Consider the following 27,690-nt stretch of genomic DNA (forward strand, 5'->3'; position numbering starts at 1 on the left):
GTGTACATAACATAAAGCAGCATTAGAGTTCATCAAATCACAGTCGGCGCGTTCCGCGATTTCAACTCCAGCACATATTCTCTTTCTAGACTTCCTTGCACTACAATCTCACAACTTCACAGTCCACTTCAAACGCAATATTGCGTGGTTTCATAAAGTTCAGACATCAGTTATTTCACTACACACATAGCACATACAGCACCCGTCCTGCAACTCTCCTCAACCATTGTCAGTCCCCTTTTATCTACCCCCCACAGTCCATTAACAGTTATTAGCAGCAGGTACTGTTAATCAAATGAATGGGTGAATTTACAGCATTCATTAACAAAGTCATACTGATGGCAGATGAAGGTGGTCAATTGAGACGCCCATTAGTAAAGTCACTATACCCGACCCTTTCTTTCGCTTCTCTTTCAAACATATTTTCTGCTGCAGACATGTTTAATATTTTCGTCATCTTTTTACACCGTTTCTTGGCATGATCTCTGGCCACTGTGACCACACATGAGGGAAACAGTACAGCTTCAAAAAAAAATATGAAGTGTTGCGCAATGGTAATTCTTTTTAATTTGGAGGGTGTATGTATATTGTACGGTAAGATTCGCATAGTTTGTGCGAAATTTTGCAAGTTCGCTAGAAATGTACTCGTCTTTTTTATGGAAACAGCTAACTGCAACCCTGTGCTCATCATGAATATATTATATACGACGATTATATACGAGATGGTAGCTTAAGCCTGTTGCAAAAACACAAAGCTTTCACCTATTGAGCGCACATCATCTTAAATGTATTTGCTTTGGCATCTGTAACTGCACCAGCTGTTTGAAGGATGCACGTGATCTGAATCAGTCCTACGCTTCTCCTGTTCCCTCGATACCCAATGCTGCAAGATTGCAGGTCCGTCTCCTGCTCAGAGCAGCGCACTCGCTGCCGCTGGGATCAACACGCTGGTCTCTGTCATACCCATACAGCCAGGAGCTAGCAGCAGAAAGAAAGTAAATAGAATTGCCCTGGACAATGCGCTCTATCTCAGGTTTAGTGTTCCTGGTTGCCGCGGCTACTTTCTACCTTTACCTCCTCTCTACAAACCTTCCCCCTGGACCGAAGCGACAGCTCCCAGAGGATGAGCTCCAAAAGTCAGACGAAGACTTGTACCCTGACCCGGGATCGGAGGAAGGCAGGTAGGCTGTGAGTCAGCCTGGATAGGGGCTTTTTTGAGCGGGGTAGCGGCTGTAGGGACAAGTATGCAGAGAGACGGGTCACAGCAATCACACGTACGGAGACATTTGTGCTTTCTCACTCCCTTTTATTCCAAACACATGATAGTGCGTTAGTTATCATCACTTATACTAATATTGGGTCATTTGTTGTTCTGTAACACAAAATAAAAGTTATGTTGCACAATAACAAATAGCTAGCGTCTTGGCATTTTCTAAACGTTGGGCAATTTTGGAGTGAATTCAAGTTCCACCGAAAAAAAGGCTATTTTGAAATATGTTTAGGGAAATAACTAACATATGCTGTGTTATAACCCTCTTGGGTAGCACGTCCAACCGCAGGATCTATACATTTAATCTGCCATGATGCGTATTTCAGTGATGGGATTAAACCCACATAATTTCATAGTGAAGAAGTACAGTATGGTCGGTATATAATAGTATTAGTGGAGGCATTCTTTCATACATACCATCCTTCTCTAATGCCTAGCACACTCACATTTTTAGATATAGCAAATTGGTGATCCAATTGTAATGAAACTTGGTGTTAATGAGTTCTGATTTGTGTGATTGATTTGGCTGATTGAGGCTATGTCTTGGGAAGAGGTTTCTGAGAAAAATGTAAAGTGTACAAACATTATGGCCAATGACGCCTCCAGTGTAGTTATTTTAGTCCACTGCATTCAAGAAGGCATTGACCAAGATGTTTGTGTACTTAACTTTATTATACTTAGCATGTGTATTTGTTACAAGATCTACAGTACTTGTAGAATTCTGGCTTGCGATTGGTTACGATGATGCAGGCTATATCTCCCGAACAGGTTCTTTACTGCCTATATATTCAGAAACACCTACTGTACTTGACTTGGTTTCTAATAAATTTTACTTCAGATTCACTGCCTGTGCAGCAAGTATTAGACTCCCTCCTACAATATGTGTGCAGCATGGCAAATGATGACTGTTTGCATATAAGATATACAGCCGTAAATTACACACCAGAGATGTGTATTGTATCGAAATAATAGGATTTGTTAATCTGCGCTTTCCACTTGAAGCCAAGCGTGGTTGTCAGGCAGTGTTTCTGAGCATGTGTAAAATGTGCTTTGAGCTCTGGGTAATTTGAGTGAGTTTGGAGAGGACTGTATTGAGCTGAGGTATGATTGCTTGTATGCTTGGTTTTCTCTGATCTTGTAGTCCAAGATTAGTTTAAAATGTCACTCTATTAGAAAGGGAGTCGCACACTCTTCAGGCTAGTTTCCACTCCTTTTGGATGCAAGGACACACCTACTGTGGCTAATCAAGCTTGTATAAACACCTAGAATGGGTATTTTTAATTATAAATATTTCAGGACTGACAGTCCTACTCAAGTGGACCAAAATGGAGTTGCCCCTTATTAATGCCAATTTATCATTATTAGTGTTGAAAAGCCCTTGGAGCAATCATTGAAATTTATTCAAACGTTATTTGACGAGTGTCCATACAAAGCGTTTTTATCACTGATCAGTGGTTTCAGAATGGGTGTTATCAATTAGTGTCCTCTGTCAGCCGTGCTTTATTCAGCAATAACAGAACAACTGACCTCCATAGAAAACAATGTGAGAGCAGTGTCCGGATGTTCTATGTGATGTGAGCGTGTAGTAATGTAAGTGGAGGAGGAAAAGCTCATCGTTTTATTTTTCGTTTTTTTGTGAAGTAATATGTTAATAAACAGTTTGAATTATGTTTTTTTTAAATGTGGTATACATTATATGTTTTTTTTATGTTTGCATACAAACAAGCCAACCCCAATTGTTTAAATGAGTAAGAAGTAATGTCATCTGGACTTTTTTATTTTTTATTTTAAAGTAATCCTTGCATTCAGCTTCTATTAATAGCGCAAAAGAAACCTTAGACCCAACACTTGACTGCTAAACTACACTGTGTAAGACTCCAGGGCTTTTCCACAAGTCTTACACCTGTTGGGATGAGAGAGCCACGCTTGATAAGTTACTCCACGTCATCTTTAATATGTGAACCAAAAGCTGTGAGAAGCTATGAGTATACACCATGGGTGTGGAATAGAATGTGCTGACATCCCCAGTTCCATAAGGAGACTTTGGGGGTGAGGCATTCTTAGCAGTGAAATGGATACAGTAAGAGCATACTGCACACTGGCCTAGCCAGCTTTATTTTATCACTGGAAGGTTGGCTTGATTTCATTTTTGGAGCCGTCCTTTCTCCTTACCCCCCATTTTCAGAATTTACTATTTCAACCTCATCTGTAACCACAAAACACTCAATAGTAGAATATACAGTAATACTCAAAGAAACTTAATACACAAGAACATAAGAACGTTTACAAATGAGAGGAGGCCATTCGGCCCATCTTGCTCGTTTGGTTGTTAGTAGCTTATTGATCCCAGAATCTCATCAAGCAGCTTCTTGAAGGATCCCAGGGTGTCAGCTTCAACAACATTACAGGATAGTTTGTTCCAGACCCTCACAATTCTCTGTGTTAAAAAGTGCCTCCTATTTTCTGTTCTGAATGCCCCTTTATCTACTCTCCATTTGTGACCCCTGGTCCTTGTTTCTTTTTTCAGGTCGAAAAAGTCCCTTGGGTCGACATTGTCAATACCTTTTAGAATTTTGAATACTTGAATCAGATCGCCGCTTAGTCATCTTTGTTCAAGTTCTTTAAGCCTGTCTGCATTGACATGCCTTTTAAACCCAGAATAACTCTGGTCGCTCTTCTTTGTACTCTTTCTAGAGCAGCAATATCCTTATTGTAGCGAGGTGACCAGAACTGGACACAATATTCTAAATGAGGTCTTACTAATGCATTGTACAGTTTTAACATTACTTCCCTTGATTAAAATTCAACACTTTTCATTATATATCTGAGCATCTTGTTGGCCTTTTTTATAGCTTCCCCACGTTTTCTAGATGAAGACATTTCTGAGTCAACATGAACTCCTAGGTCTTTTTCAACATGAACTCCTAGGTCTTTTTCATAGATTCCTTCTTCAATTTCAGTATCTCCCATAAGATATTTATAATGCACATTTTATTGCCTGCATACAGTACCTTACACTTTTCTCTATTAAATGTCATTTGCCATGTGTCTGCCCAGTTCTGAATGCTGTCTAGATCATTTTGAATGACCTTTGCTGCTGCAACAGTGTTTGCCACTCCTCCTATTTTTGTGTCATCTGCATATTTAACAAGTTTGCTTACTATACCAGAATCTAAGTCATTAATGTAGATTAGGAATAGCAGAGGACCTAATACTGATCCCTGTGGTACTCCACTGGTTACCTCGCTCCATTTTGAGGTTTCTCCACTAATCAGTACTTTCTGTTTTCTACAATTCTTAAATGTTTCGACAAGGTCAGCTTGAGAAAGACATCTAGCAGGAACATGTTTCAAACCTTTTATAAAGTTGCTTTTAGTATTGCTACTTCCCTTCTCTTTCCATTTTTCTTATTTTAAATCCCCCTTTTTCTTACGACTACACACATTTTTCTTTTGAATATATACTACACATGTGGGTGTTCCAAAGCGTATTTATTGTTCATATTTCAATGGCTAGTTTACAGCAGTGTGACATCACAATAGCCAAGCTCCACCTCATAGATTATTTTATGTATCCTCTCGACATACTCTTTCCTGAATACCCACAAAACCATTCCCTGATAAAGCATCTGCAAAAACATTTGGCCCATTGACTAAAGGGTCAATCACATCGACCTATACCTAAGGCCCAGTAAATTTTCTTTAAAATTCACAGCTGCGTCACAGGTAAAGTGTCATATTTCGCGGAATGTGCACGGAACTATTTTATAAATTGTGTACAGATGATTACTATTTTTTAAACATCAAATATAGAGTTAAATGCATTGACATCATCAAAATCAACATCAGAGTTATTCAAGCACTTTACAATAGCTTGTGAAACAAATACAATGTGTAACCCATACTGATCTTGGGCATCAGTCAACTCGTCAGTGACCACAGACAAGCAACCAGACTGTTTTACCAATTCCATAATCTCCTGCTTGTGATACTCGGCAACTTCAGGTAAATATTCGTGTCTCAGCTGGGCTGATGAAGGAATCACTCCACCATTTACTACACTAAGTCTGAAGAATTTACGTAACTTTTGGTTGTCCAATTTTTCAAGAGGGATATTTGCACAAACAAATGCCTCTGTCAGGTCAAAATGTAATGTGTTTCGTGCTTCATGGTTTTCAGTTGACTTTTGGAATATGGAAGTCACCGTTTTTTGTTTCTTTGTAAGTAAAGCAGTCGCAGTACAGCTCTGGATTTCTGCCTTTCTCTTTCGGTGAATATCGTATTTCAGTCTAAATGTCTGTCAACAGTCGATTCTCTGTAGTTATCTACAGTAAAGTTGCAGGACGTACAGAAGAGCTTACCTCCACTGCTGTGTAAAACACCTGCTGGATTGTTCCACAGTGATGCATTTTTAGCCTTTTTAGACACATCCATTTTCTTGTTTACAATGTGCAGTATTTTAATTTCCCGTCTAGATTGCATATAGTCACATGCCAATCACTGCACAGCACTACTATGTGCATGGGGAATAGTACACGCAGGCACACAGCAGAGCTGTACAGTTTCGTTAATGTGATTTCTTTTGTATGAAATACAAATAGTTATGAAATGTATTTGTATTTAAGAATATTGTTGAATATTGGTTTTGCGCTAATTTCACGTTTTCCACGCAGCCCGTGAAATCACGATTTACACAGGGCCTTACCTATACCCTGTTGATTAAGCCACAATTTGATTTTTTTTCACACTCTGGCTAGCATCAATAAAATCACCACTAAAAATAGGTGGTTGGTGAAATCCAGGGGAACTCCCCAGTGCTGTAAACTGCTCTCCTCACATCTAGGAGTGGCTTATCCATGCAGGGGATACAGTTGGTTAATCAGATCAACCCCTTAGTGTCCTACCTCTAAATTAGAAGAACACTCTTTGTATCCACTGGATTTGCTGCATGGCTGAATTCAAGTTCCATTCATGTTTTCCCCAACCTAGTTTAATTGGATCGTCCTATTAAATTATACTTTATATAGAAAAGGTAAATGCAAATATGAATACAGTACGAGTCTGATGTGATTTCTCAGAATCATGGAGTTGCTTTTCAAATGAGTTTCAGTCACAGGGGGAAGGAAGAGGAACCTGGGACCTGAAATGTGTGTCATCTTTAATATGACAGGAAACGTTGCCATGTTTCCTAAAAGCTTGCAAGAGAAAATGTAAGCAATAATAAGCAACCGTAGTGGGTATTTAAGCAAAAATACCCAGAGGCAATTACCAGATATTACAGGTGGGGCTTGCAGAGTTGAAAGGGCATATTGTCACATAATTTGATTCTCTAGACCAGCTCAGAACCAGTTAAAAGTGGATGAAAGAAATATGATAATAACTTAATATGGGAGCAACAGAACCCCAAACCCCTCAGAATTATCAAAACACCATAAAACAGGAAGAGAAATGTGAGAAGGCAAGTAAAACAGCATGGTCAACCTTCATTCCTCATCATTAACCAGACTAAACTTGGTAAATGGCACCACAACCAATTTCCATTTTGAGAACATGATCATACTGATCATGTTAAAACATGAGTGACCATGAAACAGTCCTTGGTTCCATGATTTACTCATGCTGGTTGTGCTAATCATGAATTAGGTGTGATTTCACTGGGAATGACCACATGGTTACCATTTTGAATACCCCTTGTATTTTTTGCTCTAATAGATGAAAACAAAACCTGGATGGGGGTGTATCTGTTTAAGAGCAGCCTTTCTAATAGCTGTCACATGTGAAGACCTGGGTCCGAATCCAGTCACGCCTGCCTGAAACATGCCTCACTTTAGCCAGTGGCTTTACCCCACATCTAAAAAATGAAAAAGTAACACTAGACCAGGTGTGGTCAAAGTTGGCTCCTCCACTCCTGCGCTTTGTTCCAACCCTGTTCTAAATTGTTTCATTTGACCAATTAAACCTCTGTCTAGACCCTGAAGTAATTATTTATATCAACTTACCTGTTAAACCTAGAGTGGAATGGCCCTCCAGGGCCATGATTGGATACCCCTGCACTAGTTACACAACCTAAATTCAGACTAACTGTTTACTGTAAATGTAACATGTATAAACATGAAAGCAAATATTTGTAGCCATCCTGTAATTAAAGACTGCTGTGCTTAGTCACGCCACTTGGGAGGTGATCAGATGTCCTTCGTTAGAGCAGGTCTGAGGCATGCGGAGCGACCATTGAGCGTTGACGTGGCAGCATTCTGTGAGCGGATACAAGCACATCCTAGATATACAGTGTCACACAACTACAGATGCAACAAGAGATGGGGCCAACTGGCACTGTGGGGGGAAAAAAATGCTTCCATATTGAAAGTGTTTGATAGAGATCTGTCTAGAATTAAATATGTAACTCACACCCCACATGGTGAGGGGAAAAACCTAATTTCTCAGCATGTAGGGAATGACCTGGACAAATAACATTTGCATTATTTTAAAGCTTGTTCCAAGGGCTTATATCAACAAGTAATGAATTAAAGGGGGCTGATTGTTTGACTATTCGGATTAAGCTCTCCACAGCAAGTAGGCGGTGTCGATTTGATTTCTAAGTTGAATCAGCGGTGATTGCTGCTGTCCGCAAGCTGTTGACTTTTCTTAACACCATTGGCCCTCACATGGGTGTCAGTGCTTGCTTGCTGTGGTGATCTCAATCATCCACATTTTAGTTATCTATGTAGTCGTTTCATGCAGCTCTGTGTCATTGATGTAAGGGTAGATCAAAACCGCCACTTGACCTGGAATGGCCCTGTCGTGGCTGTGGTACACAGGGTTGGGGTCAATTCCTGTTTGTCAATTTCCAATTCCCTTTTAATCAATTCCAACACATCCTTGATCAAAATTGCAATTAGCCGTATTCATTTAAAATGAGCTTCTCACAGTGGCAACAAATTATTTAAACTGGTCGCTGTTAGTCAATTAAATTGGCTTCAGATGAAAGCAGTTGAACAATCGGAACAATTACAGTATGTCTCTGAAACTGAATTTAAAAAGGAATTAGAAGGGCTCCCGAGTGGCGCATCCGGTAAAGGCACTCCGCGTAGCATAGCCAGGATGTCGCCAGTTCGAGTCCAGGCTATTCCACTGCCGACCGTGGACAGGAGATCCCTGGGGGCGGCGCACAATTGGCCGAGTGCTGCCCGGGTTTGCCTGTAAGCTGCCCGTAGCTGCGTTGTCCTCTGAGGTGGCTGCATGGTGAGTCTGCAGTGTGAAAAGAAGCGGTCGGCTGACAGCACACACTTCGGAGGACAGCGTGTGTTCGTCTTCGCCACTTCCGGGGTAGTGGTGAACCAAGCTTAAATAATAATTGAATATCCTAAATTGAGAGAATTAAAAAAAAAAAAAAAAAAAGTAAATAAATAAAGGAATTGGAAATGGAACTGGAATTGAAAAAGAGGAATGGGCCCTAACCCTGATGGTAGAAACTTGTTGCCCACAGTGTGGGTTCTCCACCTGCTAGCTTTCATTGGTCTGCTGGGAGGTTGTTTCACCAGCAGTGCTTCATGACCACCTTGCAGCAGGTATCTTTGAGGAGCTCCCTGGTGATTGTTTTGCCCGTGCTCTTCTGTCCTTCCCAGGACTCTGACGTTCCCCTCTGACCTGGAGGAGCTGCAGGAGCTGGCTGAGTTGCTAAAGTTCTACAAGACGGAGCACACTGCTTACGTGCTGCTGCTCTTCTGCAGCGCATACCTCTACAAGCAGTCCTTTGCCATCCCTGGCTCTTCCTTTCTGGTTAGTATTGAAGCTAGAAGTAATCCTACCGGTCATGCATTTCTCAGAAGTGCAGTTTTAAAAGAAGCATGTTACAGCAAGCATGGGTTTTCATTTACATAAATTATATCTGGTACTACACCAGGTTATGAAATCTCTGTTTGCAACATGTCAGCTAGTCTTGCACGTCTTTGGTCATTTCACCTAGAAAGTGAAATTATCCCCAACCCTTCAAGGCTTTCTTTCCTGCCATTAACAAACCAGCTCATCTCCTATTGAGTAACCTGCTTTGCAGCCTGACGTGCTTTCACCCTGAAACACTGCCGATATGAAATGACCCAGGAAGTGAAATGGTAACAGACTTCCTTAAAGGCAAAGCAGGCATGCTGAGCACATCCTGTAAGCTAGTTGTTCTGTTTTTTTTTGTTTTTGTTTTTTTATAAATTTAGTCGTTGCCAATTATTTTTTATTATTTTTTCTCCAATTTGGAAATGGCCAATTATTTTTAGGCTCAGCTCACCGCTTCCACCCCTGCGCTGACTCTGGAGGGCGAAGACGAACACACGCTGTCCTCCGAAGCGTGTGCCGTCAGCCGACCGCTTTTTTTCACACTGCGGACTCACCATGCAGCCACCCAAGAGCTACAGCGTCGGAGGACAACGCAGCTCTCGGGCAGCTTACAGGCAAGCCCGCAGGCACCCGGCCATACTTCAGGGGTCGCTGGTGTGCGGTGAGCCGAGGACACCCTGGCCGACCTAACCCTCCCTCCCCCCCGGGCGACGCTCGGCCAATTGTGCGCCGCCCCTGGGAGCTCCCGTCCTCGGTCGGCTGTGGAATAGCCTGGACTCAAACTCGGGATGTCCAGACTATAGAGCGCATCCTGCACTGCACGTGGAGCGCCTGTACTGGATGCGCCACTCGGAAGCCCGTAGTTCTGTTTTAATTGTGGTCTGTCTTCTCTTTCAGAACATGCTCGCAGGGGCCTTATTCGGACCCTGGCAGGGCCTCTTCCTCGCCTGTGTCTTGACCACGGTGGGCTCGACCTACTGCTACTTGCTTTCCAGAACCTTTGGCAAGCAGCACATCGTGAGGATGTTCCCTGACAAGGTCTCCCTGCTGCAAAGGAAGGTATGTGCAGATTTCTGGGCGCTGGTCCACAGGCAGGGCACTACAAATAAAGCCCCCCACACAGCAGGGCTCTCAGGCCAGTGTGACCGCGTCGGGACGTACATTGTGCGCTTGCTTCACAATGAAGGGAGTCATTTCTGTCTTTACTATCCCCTGTTGATGAGGCTTATCCCTGGAAAAAAGGGATATAGTGGAGGCGTCCAAATGTTTTTACGCACGATACATTGAGAGAACCGCCTGTCCTGTTGTGATTGCCGACATTCTATTCAATGTATTGACTATATCATAATCTGGGGGTAGTGGGAGGCTGTCTGTTGGTCTGTCACACTTGTACTCTTTATTTTCTTTATACAAATATCAACGTACATAACCGCTTGTCTGTTTTGTTGTGCCGGCAGACGGAGGAGAACCGGAACAGTTTATTTTTCTTCCTGTTGTTCCTGAGGTTCTTCCCCATGACTCCAAACTGGTTCCTGAATGTCACGGCTCCCATCCTCAATATCCCCATCTCCATTTTCTTCTTCTCCGTTCTCATTGGTAAGACCTCCAGAAATACAGCACTGTCTGTTGGAGGATACTTTATCGCAATGTGATTGCACTGATTGAATCATGACTATTTTGATGCAAGCGCAAAGGAACATTTTCAGAAAGACATTTGTTTTTGCACCTCAGAGTTGGAAGTAAGACTCCCATTACATTGCAGTTTGATCCACTTCTGGTTTCACCTTGAGTTTAAGATGACATACCTGAGCTTGTTACCTATACACTGTGGCTAATCAAGTTCGCATTAAAACCTGGAAGGGGTTAAACTGCCATGCAGTGGGAGTCTTATTTCCATTCCCAGCACCTGCTTCAAAATAGGGCAGTTTTTTTTTTTAGACTAGGCAAAACTATAGTAAACAAACATTTTGGTGTTGCTGTAAATTCACTGATGAATGATTTGCAGAATATAATTACTGTTTATTTGTAGTCTCGCATTTTACCTGTATAAAAGATTCAGCAGGTAGTGTTGTATTTGATTTTTTTGTTTTAAACATATTCATTAAGAAAATGTACAAAATAGTGGGAGAAGCACAATTGAAAACTGTCTTGAAAAAGATCTTCAGAAGTGGGTCATAGTGGGTACTCTTTGAGGGGCCACTGTAGAAAGGACAGTTATGTTGGTAGGCTGCTCCTAGACCTAGACGTCAATCAGCAGAGTCTATCAACAATGGCAAAACGAACAGAAAGATGAGAGAGGCCAGTAGAATCTGAAATACTAATGACTGAACGGATTAATACCCTTGAGACACTACTTCTGGTGTAAGCAGGACATACGGTGGCCCAACCTGACATGAGGTCCATTGCAGGTCCTAGTAAAGTGTCCAGACATTGTGGACCCTCCTCTAGTCTGATTGCCGCCTGGCTTCCTCCTGCAGGTCTGATCCCATACAACTTCATCTGCGTACGCACTGGCGTCATTCTCTCTGAGATCTCCTCTCTGGATGACCTCTTCTCCTGGAGCACCCTGCTGCAGCTCCTGGCCATCGCCCTGGTGGCTCTCGTCCCGGGGGCTCTGATCAAGCACTACAGCAAGGGGGCGCTGAAGCTGGACGAGCTCGACAAGAACGGGCACCAACTCGACAAGAAGCTCAGTTGACCGCCGTTCACTCCAACAAACTTTAAGATCTTAAGTGTTTTATTTTTCTCTTAATGAATTTTATAGCAAGCATGTGTTGGTTTTTAACTGGTTAGGATTGTGTGGCTCTGTAGATTCAGTACTGATTTGCTAGATGTTTGGGGAGTTTTTGATAGACTCAATTCCTGACACAATTGCCACATGGGTTTGCTGTGTGACTTGAGAATAGGATTAAATAGCCTTGGAAACTCAGAATTTGGACACATTGGTGAGGGGATTGTGTGTGTGTGCTGGTGTGTGTGTGTGTGTGTGTGTGTGTGTGTGTGTGTGTGTGTGTGTGTGTGTGTGTGTATGTGTGTGTGTGTGTGTGTGTGTGTGTGTGTGTGTGTCCATATGTGAGGATATATTTATGTGGCTACCTGCTGCCAGACCATCACGTTTGAGCACTTAATTCATGCCAAAGTTTAAAAAAAATAAAATAAAATATATATATATATATATATATATATATATATATATATATATATATATGTGTGAACTTAATGTGCAGCTCACTCAATCAATATGGTATTGTTCTCATATTTATTCAGGTTTAGAATCTCGTAAGAGCTTTCTCGTGCAATAATTTGGACAAAGGAATGTATTTTTTATAACACTTTTTTTTGGTAAAAGAGATTACATATTTAAAGCTTTTAACAATATCTGCTGATGAGAAGAGTGTTGGTTTTTTTTTGGGGGGGGGGGGGGTTTATTTTTAAAAAGTCTGTAAAATAGCAGAATGGTAGGAAAAGGGTTCTGGCTCGACTTGGTATTTATTATGGAAGCATCAGTGCAGTGTTCTCTCCAGTCCACTGCTACAGCTTGGGATATGACAGGTGGAACCACTGCGCTGTGTTGTGTCTGTTTTAAGAAAAGGCTCCTGGTCTGATCTGCTTCACCCCTTGGGAGTGCCTCAAACTCCACTGATGGATAGGAGGGGTGAGACTGGAGCACCGTGTTGTAGTAGCTACAGTACAGCCTATAAACTTTTTGCTGTTTATGGTAAATTAACAATATGGCTCTTGGTGTGGCACAGAAATAATAGGGTTATATTTCTTTTTTGTGTTTAGTTTGTTTAAGTTATTGATATTTCAAACAAAACACTTTGATACAGTCAGATAAAGTGATCGATTTCTGACAGGATATCAAACAGCGCCTTCTGTTTCGTCTTCAGTGTCAGAAGCAACGCTGTCAAATCCTGATAACTGTATTTACTAAATCAGTAGAACAAATTCTACTCTGAAGCAGGACATGTCTGCAGCAGCTTCATTTTGCAGATGTCCCACAATGGACATGTTTACAACAGCACACGTTTGCTTATACAAAGTATATAAACTCAATGTTGTAATTATGCAAATTGCTAATTTTGTGGCATGTATATTTAGCGTTTAAATAAATGCAAAATTAGCGATTTTTTTTTAAATAAATTTAGGAAACTTACTGTGATCAAGCAGACCTATGAAAAATAACTGGCATTACTGTGAACAACTGAATCTCAACAGGTTAAACATGTGTGCTTCTAAACCTCCTCCATCTCAGAGTTCTCTGTACAGTCAATAAGAAGCAGAGCCAATCAGTTTTATCATCCTTTTTGACAGGGTAAAAGTTTAAAATGCCATTAAAGTACATCGTGCTAACAAAATAATTCCAGTAAATTATACCTAATGTACTGCCATGTGCCATGTGAAGGACATACACAGTGTTGTAATTTTTTTTTTTTATTGGTGTTTTTTTCAAAGCTGTTAATAAACTAAATTTACAGATCGCTCCTTCCAGATGTTTCAACGCTGCACTTCTGCTCTGTTCCCATGTTCTAATTCAAAGTAAGGAACACAGGAACATGTGAGTCATTGGAAAGACAAATCGATCCTAAGCTTGAGGCTTCCGGGAGTTTGAGTTCTTCTCAAACTCCAAGAAGCAACTCGACTCCTCGGTAACCAATTGCTGTTTTACCACTTTCCTTCCAAGTGACCTAAAATGGAATATAGGGACACAGAGGATGTCATGCTGGTTTTGCACTGTTATAAAAAAAAAAAGAAGACTCATTCTGCTATTTTTTGTACTTTTGCTATTGGACAGTCTTCATATTCATATAAATTGCCTCGAAGTATTGTGAAAATAAACAGCAGGTCTCGGTGAGGCCTACTCTCTCTTATTCATTTTTAAACAGTAGATGCACGATCCACTCTGCCAAACTTGGATGTATAGGTGCTATTAAAGGAGTAAAGTGTAAATATAGGTCAGTCTTTATCCACCTGTTTCTGTTGTCCTTCAGACTTTGTTTGTGGTTTTCATTGCTTTTCTGAGCTGCCAACACTGCGGTTTTATGTGAAACACTGATTCTGAAAATTGTGTGTTATTTGCCTCCATTTTACAGGGAGTGTGCCTCAGCTTGTTACCTACACTCTATGTTGTGTCTGACACTAATCTCTGGAATGTCTCAAACTGGTGTGCGATGGGAGCTTTATTCCCATCCCTGGTTAAGGGGGCGTATTTATTCTTTTGAATTTGGTGTTTGCTCTAGATTTCTAGCTGCTGAATCTCGAAATTGTCTAGAAAAGTTACACGTTGAGTGTTCTTTTATGTTTTGGAGGAAAATGTTTTTTCACCTGTCTTGCTTTGTGATGTTTAATGGTATTAAATAAAAGAAGTAAATGGCATTTTGTTGGAAGTTGCGAGTTGATATACATCTTGTAAAGCCACATGCACAGTTGACACTAGGGGTCTTTTACTGTGGACCCCAGTAAGAGTGTCTTCATGTGTGTACTTTGGGTAGACAAGAGATATTGCAAAAGAATATGCACTTCTTTCTCAAGAGACATGGTCAACTGTATATATATTAGCTGCTTATTAATCGTCTCAAATTAAAATACATTTAAAATGGTTAGTACCAGATTTTTTGTCAAATGGTTTCTTCCATCAAACTGTTTCCATGGATGAGATGACAGCTCTGACTGGCAGAGTAATTTTTTATACTGAATCATCACTACATAAATAGCTGACTAGCGATATAATGTAAACCACAGTTCAGTGATGGGAGTCAGAGACCGAACAGAGTCACAGCAAGGGGCTGAACTTTAAGTGCCTTAAGCCCTGCACTGCTTGTAATAGTGCTACCTCAAGCTTACAGAAGCGATTTTGTAAGCTATTGGTCCTCTTGATATGTAACCAGGCAAACCTGGAGAAGAAGGATTTCTCTGCGGACTTGTGTAGAAATTGCATGTGTTAATAGAGCCGTCGTGCTGGATAAGACAACTCGTTATTGCACTGAGAACAAGCAATCAGCAAATGGTAATCGCATAGGGATTGAAAACTAAATGAATGAAAACAGCCTTCCCTGTAGGCGATAGTGGATCACATCTTGTGGAAACCATACTGCTCTATTCTCCATTATTGCTATAGTCCCGTTAAACCCACCCCAGTATAGATAGTTTTATACAAATCCATGGAATTAAAGTATTCAGGTTAATATAACCCAGGTTTTACCAGCCCAAAGAAATCTGTGCAAAACACTAGGCCAATTTGGTTTGCCTTCTCTTGTTTTCTTATTCTGTATGCTGGCTGATCCCTCAAATTGTTCATGTTGTTTGGAAATGGCTTTTTTGCTGGGATTTTAGTTATTGTTGTTTATTTATTATCTTACTAGAAATTCTTAAATCTTCTCTGTTGTTGGGTTTGTTTTATGAAGCTTTTTTTTTTTTTTTTTTTTTAAATTTTGTTCCATACTTCTGTTCCCTCAGAAAATAATGTAGGTCTAATGGATTGTAAGTGTCTTACTGAGTTTGTTTACAATTATAGCCCTGCTTTTTTAAACAATAAAATTGTAATTTAAAACATTCTGTGTGAGATATCTATTTTGTTTCTTTTTTGGGTTGAATATTGTTGCTCAGATTTTAGGTTGTGCAATGTCTCAATATATATTTATTTTTACACTTTAGCTAATCTAGCCTATGTGTATATGGCAGGCCAGTAAAACAGCAGACAGAACTCCAGTCAAAGAAAATGTGAATTTTCAGAAAAGGAACCACTGTTTGCAAATATCATATCAAGGGGACAGGGACTCAAAGCTTTACGGTATTTGTTTAAACATCACAGATTGCCGGAGCAATATTTAACTTTCCAATCTTCTGTTTTATTAAAGAGTAAAATTACATTTTAATGGCTGTTTACATCCCTAGCCCCCAGCTGTTCAACAGTGTACTACTGATATACAATAAAGTCTGCAGTGTATTTCTGTGGATTCGAGTTGTCACATTGTGCTCAAAACACTTTTAACCATTTCTTGAATCCTACCCGATTGAGATTGGCCTTCACAACCATCCCACACATTGACAGCCTCTTTGCACAGCATGGGTTTCATTTAATCGTCATTGCAAATTTCTAATACCCAAGTGGCAATAGAAGACGACAGGCAGGCAAATGCAGGTTTAAAACGGGAGTGAAAATGAAGTCCCAGCTATAGTTAGCAAACTGAAACAGATTAACAAACAGCTGTGTTGGCAAAGTCTTAATGCTGCGGAATCCAGTCCTTCTAGGAGGGGCCCAGAAGTCAGCAGCAAGCAGTTTGGATGGTGTGTGTATCTGTCAAGGCTGAACTCCCTTCCTACAGAGGGAGGGGTTGAGACATGCTGTGGAAAGGAGGGCCTGGCTGAGGCTGCCCTGTGTATAATAGTTTATGATAAGGGATATTATGTAGGTGTTCATAACCTAAATCCCACTAACATTTTTTTACTCGTGAACCACTTTTAGCACTTCTGTGAATTATCGGAATCTGGAGGTATACAGAGGTGTCCGTCAGTCCATACATAAGTATGTGACATTTGTATATGCTTATAGAGAACCGCTTACCCAATTGTAATGAAACTTGGCAAAAGTTAAGAGAATATTCTAGGTATGTCATCAGTGCTTTAAAAAATTGTGAACAAGAAACATGAAATGTTCTGTACTGTAACTAAAGGATAAATGCAGCTGGTATTTCTCTGATTCACAAGGGAATACACGTGGGACCATTTTCAAATTACTGTATCTAGCATCTGCCATAACAGTAAGCACGTTCCTGACTGGAGACAGTTTTGTTCCATTGTTTCCATATCCGTTCGCGTGGTGCCTGGTCCAATCTTGTTAATCGTGTCTCTTGCTAGGTCTTGCAGGAAGTCTTCTATGCCCTGGCTGTGTTGACACCAGTGTCCTTACTGGCTCCTGGGGGCTTTGGATAGGTGGAGTAACAATGTGGGCCTAATTACAGAGGTTATGAAAACCCAAGACAAAGGTTGTCTTCAGTTACACTTGCAGTATTGAGCAGCACACCTGCCTCGGGTTCGGTAATGCAGCTGGGGTTCCATTACTTCCAGTAATCCTACAATGTGTTGTTCTACAGCAGCGTTTCTCAAACTGGGGCTCCCGACGCAAAAGGGGGTCGCATGATCACAAAAAAATACTGACATACCTTAAGATTTGGGCTTCTGGTTGTCGATTTTAACCGATACAAAAATAAAAGCACTGGAAATGGTTACTCAATTCACGTAGACTTCACCCTTTTAATATTAAAAAAAAAAAAAAAAAACACTTTTCCCAGTGCAACTGGTCAATGTCCCGCCTTCCTGACTTTTATTTATCACTGACTGGTTCTAAATTCTCCACCCAACTACTGACTGGCAGCAAATTCTACATTTATATTGGAGACTCCGTTTGTAATATTTGAAGCGAGATTACAACTAAAGTAAAAGGCTCGTTCGCGGGATTTAAAGCTGCATTAGTGAGAATTTAAAACAGAATAAATTGCGGCAATGTAAAAAAATGCCTTAAATCGCCATAACAATGTGCACGTGGCCATAAGGATTTTGTTGTGGAAGACAGCAAAGGAAAGAACGTACAGTACAACTAAATGTGCAAGTACTGTCTGTCGAGTAATGTGACAGAAAAAACGCCCAGCAGTTTGGAATGTAACCGAACTAATTGCATACAGTATACACAAAGCGAAAGCCACGAAAAAGAAAAGAAAAAAAAATACACAAAACTTGAAAATAGATCAAAACACAGAAAAAAATCAAATAAATAAATAAACACGCCGTACTTAAGATCTTAGCATTACATTACAGCGCATACACTCTTAATCCTTAACAGTAAATCAATGGCGTAATATAAAACCAGACCGTGTTTACTAAGTGTCCAGATGTTTGTTTGTATATAGTTGTATGTAAAGTGCTAGCGCCAGTCAAAATAATAATAATAATTATGCAATTTTTTTGTGCTTTCACAAGGTTTCTAAATTTGCCACAATCCTTGGACAATGTTATGATTATTGCTACAATCATTAGCGAACTCGATTTCTTTTCCAGTACAGTACTTCCAGCCAGGGCCGGATTAAGTTTAATGGAGGCCTCTCTTTGCATATTCATTTGCTTCCCTTACTGTTTTACTACCACCACCCTCGATTTACATTAATGTTAAATTATTCAGTATTAGCTGATCCATATTTTACCTGATTCGATGTCTGAATTAGCTCCAGTTTAGAAAATGAGCATATTGGCAGTTTCAAATACAAAATGGGAAATGCAAACTGCAGACTCTATTGTCGTAATAGCAGCAGGTTATCTGCAATTGTGTTGTCCTTATCTTTCGAATATGTACGTGTATAATAGGTTTGTAGTAAATATATATGCAGTCAAAAAATGTTTAGCAAATAATACAAGGATAGTACACAGCACTTTCTTATGTAATGTATTAATTATTATTATTATTATTATTATTATTATTATTATTATTATTATTATTATTATTATTATTATTTGTCAGCAGAATCTGCAGAGCTGCAGACACAGGAACGACATATTTTTGTATTATTATTTATTTATTTATTTATTGTTTTTTGGGTACCAAATGAGGCAGGCTGTGTTTTAAGACAACCTAAAAAAATTCATGGAAACCAGGTTTGAGAAAGCTGTACGTATAAGTCGCGCAAGGCGAAATTCATGCACAAACGTAGCCTCGCGTATTTTAATATGAATTAGTTTATTTGCATTTGGAATGAGAATTGCTCAGTCTAAAAGAAAACTACATGGAAACACACACAGCCCGAAACCACTACCAAAATAGAGTGAGAAAAAAGGTGAGACTTATTTTTATTTTTCCATGGAGATTGCCCCACTGTAATCCATATAAACCTTTTTCAGTCAGTAACACGTGTTTCTAAATGTCTACATACCCCTGAAGAAGAGACTTTGAAAGTGGAACTTAAAGAAGCAAGCGTTATTTACAAATCAGAGGAGTCTACTACAAGTAGACGGTACCGATACCATGCACGTTTTCGGTGCTTCGTTCCAAAATTAAATCTTAATTCACACAGAAGCAGAAACACAATTGACAGGCTTGCTGTTGATTTAAACACTTCCGCCTCTGTGGGTCCAAGATTATGCCATGGTTTCATTTTGTAATCTGGTTATTTTACAGTTGAGATGTTTGGTCGAAATAAAAGTGCACTTTATATCAGCCAAAAATAAAAATAAAACATTTATTCCTGAAAACCGCTACCCCGCAAACCTCTCACCCGTGGATGATATCGGTCAGCACTGTTGAAGGAAGGGCCAAGGCTCAATGACAATAAAGCAAACATTTTAAAACCAGTATTTTTTTCTTAATACCTATTACAGTACTCATTATACAGAATATCTTTGAAACATCGTTCAAAGACCAGGAATCAATATGGGGTTAGTTAAGCCACTATAAAATCACCCCATTTCATATCCATTTCTGTCAATCTCTATACTGCTGCTCAGTGCACTGTTGAGAGAATATGTATTACTATCTTGATTACTATATTTTGCTTATTTACCCCCCCCCCCCCCCCCCCCCCCATATGTTATTAGTTATTCTAGAACATGGATAACATTTTGAGGTCCTATCATGGCAAAGTCATGTGAGGGATTTCCTCCAGTAGCAAATGTCATCAGCGTGATTCCTTGATGTTTTTGGCCAGGTGAACCAAACGATATATTGCAGATCTCCTGTTAAGGCTGCTTGTACAATGATCTTGACATAGTACTGTATTATTTATACATTTGTACCTTTATGAAGCCAGTTTTTTATGTGATTCTATCCATGAAAGCTTTTTACATAATCTGATTCTCCTTGAATATATAGCTGCTTTCTTTTGCAATATTTTGAACTAGTTTCATGCTGTAATTAAAATATATATTTATATATTGTACACTATATTAGCTTGAATTGTAATAAAGTGTGACTCGGTATCTTTCTTTGATTCCCAGATGAAATATGCCTCAAGAGTACCACTGTTTTGGGAGATGCTCACTATATTTGCATGTATATTTGAAGACTGGATGATAAATCTCTTCAGGGATACAAAGGTATTTGGTAAGCAGGCAGTCTGAGCTGGGTCAGTCTGGGTTAAATGGTCAACTAATGCCCCACAAACCAGCAGGGGTGGTTTCCAGTCCCTGTGTGGACTTCCCACTTCAATGAGCTATTTTCTTTTTTTCAAAACCTAGGCAGAATGCAGATACTTTTAGTTGTGCGTAAATAGTATTGTGTGTCTGCAGTCAACCATTTCAAAAGTGGAGTCTGGTTAATAGGACATTGGTTTTATGATATATATATATTTTTTAAACACATGAAATTGAAGCCATTAGTACATGTGTATGTCATAGTGTGTTTCAAAAAGTGCATCAGCGGGAATGTGGTCAAAGTGTGGAGGGTTAGGGTTATCCATTTGCTGGTTTGATGTGCACACAGCAAAACCATACTGTGCTACCAGGTAAAAACAGACTGGGTCACGATCAGTTTTGTTAGCTAGATGTATTTCTTTTTTTCACAGAACACTGTTTGCAGTAAAGGAACGTGGCAGTGCAGTCTGTTGGTACAATGGCATGTTTTCATGAATTCAGTACACATTATTTCCTTCAACTCAGAAACACTATAGGCATGTACCCCCTCAAAACTTTTTTCTTTTTTTTATATAAATATGTTTCAAAGTTTATCAAAAAAAGGTGGTAGTCTTGCAGCCATGAGGAGCAGAATAATTTAACAATCTAGCTCAAATACTCTAGACTCATTCTCAAGGCAGGAAGCTTGGTAAAAGTTTCAACTAATTATTTTTCTTTCAATTTTTTTATTATTATTATTATTTTTTTTTAAATGCTCAAAACACTCAGTTTTACAAGGCATACAAAATCTGTATAAAGGGAAAATGAAAGAAACGCACTGAGGTACCTTAACGCCTGAGGTAGATCATATCTTAAATGAGTACTGTTCATCTAATGGGCCAACAATCTTTTTATTCTTTACTGTTCTCATTATTAAAGAGTGTTGATATCGTTTTTTAAAAAAATAAAGCACTTCCCTTCAATTTCACATGGCAGTGTGACAAAATGTTTAAAACAAAAAAGGATAAAATATTTTTTTTTATTTTTCGCACCATAAAATAGGAAAAAGTATATAAATGCTGCATTATATATATATATATATATATATATATATATATATAACTGTGTATACCTTAAAACGTTTGGAAGCTCTAGCTAAACTGACAGCTTCTGGAGAGAGAGAAATGGTTTAAGGCAACACGTTACAGTGCTGATACTAAAGCATGGTCCATTCAGTCACCGTGACCAAGCTATGAACTGCTCGGGATCTGTTCAGAAAATACTGGAGATGGAAAAGGCTGAATATTCTACAGTCACGATCGCCAGGCCTTTATAGAAATCTCCCTGCAATTCAAAGCCACTTAGTGTAAATCAGCATTGGTCGGATTAAAAACTGCCCCAATGTTACTAATAGTTACTATTAGTTTCTTATTGATATTTCTCTCTCCTCAATAGCCATTTCAGACACTGCTTTCAAACTTATTCCCCCAGACAGTGTTTTAGGTTAGGGTAGGTACCATTGTTTTTACTTTTGTGACCCAGTCTGGAAGCGGAAGTCAAAACAATAAGACGCTGCTTGCTGCTGCTCAGCTGGAGAAAAAAAATGACAGTATGCAAAAGCCAGTTCAGGACAGTGTAGCAAAGAGAGAAATGAAAGACAGTGATCTAGGAAAGGGACATCACCCCTTCTGTTGGCACACACACACAGGCTAAGAAACAAAGAGTCATCCTAATATTCTGCTATGATTCCTACAGTAGAGTCTTGCTCCTTATTTTTGTTAAAACCGTGAACTCCAAATTCCAAGAAAAAGATATGTTCAACCTGCGGACTGAACTCTCAATTGCTACTATCTTTCTCATCTCTAGAAAGCCTGTTTCGTCTAGGAAAAAAAAAATAACCTTTGTTATTCTTTTATATATTATTTCTAAAATATATATTAATACTGCTAGGGCTAAACGACACTTAGAAATGTTGCAATCTGAACATCAAACCCCTTTTTTATTGTAAAATGTACAAATTTGTTAATACGGCTTCTGTTTGTTTAAGTTAGGCCTATGTTAGTCCAACTAAAGGGATACCGTTAAATAGAGTGACAGAAATCTTGCTTTTGTTTTGTTTAAACTGGTAAGACTGCAGATGCCCTCTCAGCAAGATTTTTTTTCTTTCTTCTTTTTTTTTATTGTTAACAAAATCCTCTCCCCCTCTGCACTGGCAGTACATGCAGAGCTCCAGCCTGTTGGCTGACACAACATTTCCCCAGTCATGTTCTTTGGTTTTATTCCCCATTCTGCTGGTCTTGTCTGTCTGTCTCCTCTGTTGGAAGGGCTACATTCATTGGCTGTTGCTCGCTGGCACCGCCCTGGTGGTTCACTTGGAGTGGTGCGGCGTGGGAGTTCCCTGCTGGTGTTTTTGTTCTTGCTGTCTGACCTGCTGTACAATCTCCCTGATCTTCCGCTGTGCAGTCTGCAGACACAAAACACAGGCTGAAGATTACCTGTTTGAACTGTTCTGAGAAAAACTGGTTCACGGATGTTAGATTCCATTTAATATACCAGAAGTATGACTTGCTGTATTGGTCATGAACAAGGCTACAGATAGTGAGGTTGCAGCTAGGATAACACGACCTGAATAATTCAAAAGTGATCAAGTAGCAGAAAGCAGCATCTGAATTATGAAAAGCAAGCAAATAATGAAAAGCCAAGAAAAGAGGGACCACTGATCACATTGCTAGTGCTAATAAGAGGTAAGGTCTTGTTTAGCATTCCTTTAACAATGCATGGATCTGGTCTGGCAAGTAAAATAATTTTAATTTTCATACTTGATTGCAGCTTGACAGAAATGCTATCCTCCTAGTGGTGAAGCATTCACCCAAAACTGTGGAAAGAAGCCTACCTGACTGGCAAAGAAATGCCCAATGATCTTTACAAAGACTTCATCGTTTTCATCTGGAGTTTGGTCCCGCGGCACAATCACCTCAGCGCTGGTGAGGTTCTGCAGCTCATTCACCTGCAGGAGGGCAACCGGTTAGACAGAAAATATGGGTCTGCTTAAAAACAGAACTCCAAGCCATTCACAAGGATAGTAGCATTTACTATTTAAATAGTAAGCATTATAACTGTGTAGGCCACACTGGACCACTGTGTGCAGATCACCCCATGTAATACAATTACTGTGGAGGGGGAAATTTGTACGGAGCCCGGGACAGGACATGAGAGAAAAAATATATATCTTGTGCGTACTTCTTACTATCTCGTAGGCCAAGTCAGGCGCACAAGATAGCTATTTTATCTCGTGGCCACGATACAGCCGGTGCCCCCCTGTTTCCCTGGGTGCTCCAGTCACTGAACGTACTGTTTTTCCTCCCTTGCCGATCACTCTCCCCGCTGCAGACGAGGGCACCTTGATGTGGGCCTCCAGCTTCACCTCCTCTTTCGGACTGAAGAAATTCTCCTCCTTCAGCTTCCCAAATATTCGGCCTTGAGCCTGTGTGGGTTGGGGGAGGAGAGAGGCATGTACATTACTTGCTGCTTTAAGGATTCTTGTTACTGTAAGTTTTATTCTTTTGCCCTGCAAATTTTCCCTGACAAATAATTATATAGACATAAAGCACAACAGTCTCCACTATTAATACAAAGTACAAGGTCACCCGAATAAATCCACCCACAGACTTTCCAAGGTAGAAGTGGAAGACTACATTATGCAGAATTACAACTTCTAAAGGTCCATTGGATGTACAGAATAATACAGTGGTCCCCCTTTATAACGTTAAAGCAAGGAGCCAGAGTTACAAGACAGTGCTATTTGTATTCCGCTTATAACTAGAATGAAAGTGCTAATGGAATGGCATTATGGGAAAAATGGAAGCCACAACCATGCCGCAGTGCCAGGCAGTGACCACCAAGGCCAAAACTATTTTGTTATTTTTTAGAAACAGTGTTAGAACACTGTTTAATCTTGATTTTAAAAAGCAAGGCAAATTGGGTACTTCTCACTATTGTTAAACAATCCTTCTAACACTTGTTATAATTGACTGCACTAATTTGGTGGTTAAAATGTCTTAAGAGTGACAGAAAAACTAAAGGTACTGTAGTTTGTATTCATGGTGTATCACAAGATATGAAATCACATAAGTAATTGGAAACAAGCCTGTAATGGACACAGTACCACCCCCGCCCCCAACCTCCTCACCCACCTTGAACTGTGCCTCAGGGGGCCCAGTGATGATGACCATTCTCTCGCTGGCTTCGGGCCCTTCCGCTGGGGCAATCTGAAAAACACAACATCCAAATCTCTACTTCGTTTACATATAAACACGTGTTGAATTAACACATTTGAACTGCGCTCTTGGAGGCCTAAATTCAGCAACTTTATAAGAAGTGACAGAAAGCTGTGAACAGCTGCTAAAAATTATTAATAATTAAAATGTATTTTTAATTATTAATAATTAACTATTTCGCACACTATCACAGCCTCTCAAAATAATGTAATAAAGCTTTTTCTCTATTTTCTGGCCTGTAGGAGGAATGTGTTTCCTCAAAATGTCTTCCCAAAACATTTACACAAGTTTCTTTGAGCCTTCCAGGACTTCATTTCTTGGTTGCATTTTGAACATTAAAGTGATTCTATATACAGTAACACAACCAGTAAAGGGTTTCCTATTCTTCCAAGGTAAAAAGACTTCAGTATACTCTGGTTATAGCATCAACTTCATTTTGTGGCAACACGGCTCCCTCTAGAAACAGTTTCACAATGACAATGCAGGAACTGATTCATATTCAGTGCATATATCGCTATGGATATAGAATCCAATGGTTTGGAACCTTATTTATTACAATCACCAAAATTTCTTAAAGTCCAGACTGAAACCAAGACATTGCTCAGCGGTTCAGCAATGTCTGTGTATGAGGGAGTGCTGACTCCACAGAGCGCTGTGTTCCCCTTAACGGGCCCTTACCTTGATGGAGGCCCCAGCGAACCTGGCCAGCTGTTTGATGTGCTGTCCTTTCTTTCCAATGAGGGCTCCTACTGCCTGGGTTGGAATAAACAGGTAGACCACTTCCTGTTCTGGAGCCTGCTAAGAGAAGCAATGACAGCTTCATATTCACACACCCCCCCCCCCCCCCCCCCCACACACACACACACACACACACACACACACACACACACATTAAAGGACATTAAGCTAATATATGAATTCAGCTGCCCTTGGCTTGAGTCCTGTGTTATTCTAAGATTGTTGTCTATGGTACAGAGTTGGCTTGGGGCCTGTCCTGCTAGAAGCCATTCAAAACAGTTTCAAATTGAAGTCTACCAAAATGGAGACCACATATTCAATTGCTACAATATAACTGAAAATGAATACTGAGGAAATGAAAAAGCAAGCAGCAGCAGCATTACAATGGCAGGCTGAGGTATGTGCTGATGTAGTTGCAGGTGTGGCTAGTTTGAGCAGTGAGGTTACCGTTACCTCCTCAGTGACTAATAGGGCAGCAGTGTGGAGTAGTGGTTAGGGGCTCTGGACTCTTGACTGGAGGGTCGTGGGTTCAATCCCAGGTGGGGGACACTGCTGCTGTACCCTTGAGCAAGGTACTTTACCTAGATTGCTCCAGTAAAAACCCAATTGTATAACTGGGTATGTAAAAATAATGTGATATCTTGTAACAATTGTAAGTCGCCCTGGATAAGGGTGTATGCTAAGAAATAAATAATAATAATAATAAAACCTTCAAACATTCGCCATCACGTTTGTGACTATTCCCTATAAAGCTCAGTAATTTGTGAAGTCCTGGGATACTTAAGCTACTGACAACAAGTGCCTACTAACCTACCTGCTAACAGTCCTGTATCAAATTAGACACGCTGCCTATCCTGCTGTGACTAAAACTGCAGTTTTTATACTGTTTGCATAAGAGTGTGTGCTTATTGCATTTGAACGAGTGGAAGAACTGGCAAAATCCACAAATCAGTAGTTTTTTGCCTAATAACGTTTAAAAAAATGATTCTTTTGCTTGTACAATGTAGTGGCAAAGCAGTAAAAATGGTCACAAATACCAGAAAATAATTCCTATTATTATATCTTTTTTTGTCGTCCATTCATTTTCAGATTGTTTCTTTCTGGGGGGGTTTCTTCATGTGTTTGTTTTTAAAGATGCACTGTGCATCTGCTCATGTTAACAATGACATAAAAAAAAAACAACCAACATGTAATATTTACTCTAAAAGGTGGTTTCCAAGCAGTTTACCAACACAGTCCATTTGTTTCAAGCACTCAAGTTTTTATTCTTTCATTCTAAAAGTTGTAAGAAAATCTTTTAAAGGCGAAGTATTCAGTTTAGCCCCAAACATGTGCTAAGGTATTCCAGTGTGCGTGCGTGCGTGTGTGTGTGTGTGTGTGTGTGTGTGTGTGTGCTCGCGCATGACTGGCTGCATCAGTCAGGCATTAGAAATCATTCCCAGAAGTGCTCTTTTATCCCTGGCAGGGATGGGAGGTGCGATGTAGAGAGCAGAGCAGGGAATGCTGAGAGGCACAAGCAGTGAGCAGCACAGGTGAGCACAGGCAGCACAGTGTGCACTTACTGCGTGCTGGTGGGTAACAGCGTTGGCTGGAGGGATCCCGTACAAACCACTCAGATACGATGAGTGAGTCTACAGCAGCAGAGAAACCACAGTCAGGACATTCGTTATCAGAACGGACATGCTGCTCAACATGCACAACAACAACAACCCCGCCCACAGCTCTGATTGGTTCACCTGTCAACCAAGTATACTCGAGATGATGTATTTGCGTTGCACATGTGCATGGGTACAGAGTAAATAGTTTCCAATTTTGAAAGAGGGTCTCTTCTTTTTAAAAATGCATTTTCAAATTTGGATAAATCATGCTAAGATTTGACAGTACTTACTCCTACGCGATAATTTGTTGTTAAGTAAACATTTCACTGCACTTAAACAAATCTTCGCTATGATACACCATTTTCTTTTTATTCTCGGATACCTGAATATATCTTTTTACTTTGTTCTCTTCTGCAGTAGTCTCCACGGTTGCCATAGTGATAGAATGTTGTTTTTTTTCTTCAAATTAATGTTGTTGCACTAAAGAAATCACATGCTGGAGTGTATCGTGACAGTCACTTTTCCACCCAGCTAGCTCACAACGTTGCTGATACGTTGTGGTTTGGTTATGTCAGATATAACTTTGCAACGTTGCTGGAAGGTGTGAATTGATTGTGTTAAACGTAACTTTGCAACAACGTTGTAACAATGTTGTTGGAAGGTGTATTTGGTTTGTCAGTCGCAACTTGTTAGCAACATTTAGACAACGTTGATGATAGGTTGTGGTTTGTTTATATCAGATATAACTTTTCAGCAACTTTTTCACAACTTTGCTAGAAGGTGTAGTTATTATTTTATGGATAAGTCTGGTGTGGTGGTGTTTTTAAAAGACTGCTGTCGCAAATAGAAATTATGTACAAACGGCATCGGAAAAATTAATTCATTTTAAA

General features: G+C 40.0%; 2 protein-coding genes across 6 annotated transcripts in view; one reads left to right on the forward strand and one right to left on the reverse strand.

Moving 5' to 3' along the window:
• Nucleotides 1–797: 797 nt before the first annotated feature.
• On the forward strand, nt 798–12,260 carry LOC117426195 (transmembrane protein 41A-B-like). The gene is made up of 5 exons (XM_034043572.3): nt 798–1,181; nt 8,892–9,045; nt 9,991–10,152; nt 10,551–10,689; nt 11,571–12,260. Exons 1-5 carry the CDS (start codon nt 1,018–1,020, stop codon nt 11,789–11,791), a joined length of 840 nt encoding a protein of 279 aa, XP_033899463.3. The 5' UTR covers nt 798–1,017; the 3' UTR covers nt 11,792–12,260.
• An 8,345-nt stretch (nt 12,261–20,605) lies between these two features.
• LOC117426594 (insulin-like growth factor 2 mRNA-binding protein 2) overlaps nt 20,606–27,690 on the reverse strand; it is a 74,656-nt gene continuing 67,571 nt past the window's right edge. For 2 of the 5 annotated variants that reach the window (XM_034044326.3, XM_059033506.1), the window contains 6 exons: nt 26,765–26,833; nt 25,143–25,262; nt 24,381–24,455; nt 23,540–23,671; nt 23,081–23,194; nt 20,606–22,651 (listed from right to left, as the gene is read on the reverse strand). In XM_034044326.3, the coding sequence (XP_033900217.3) occupies nt 22,556–22,651; nt 23,081–23,194; nt 23,540–23,671; nt 24,381–24,455; nt 25,143–25,262; nt 26,765–26,833 (606 nt within the window). In that variant the 3' untranslated portion in view covers nt 20,606–22,555. The remainder of the gene's footprint in view (nt 22,652–23,080; nt 23,195–23,539; nt 23,672–24,380; nt 24,456–25,142; nt 25,263–26,764; nt 26,834–27,690) is intronic. The other 3 variants (XM_034044328.3, XM_034044330.3, XM_034044329.3) reach the window with 3 other exon arrangements.

This window comes from Acipenser ruthenus, chromosome 11 (assembly GCF_902713425.1).
Source record: "Acipenser ruthenus chromosome 11, fAciRut3.2 maternal haplotype, whole genome shotgun sequence".
Lineage (NCBI taxonomy): Eukaryota > Metazoa > Chordata > Actinopteri > Acipenseriformes > Acipenseridae > Acipenser > Acipenser ruthenus.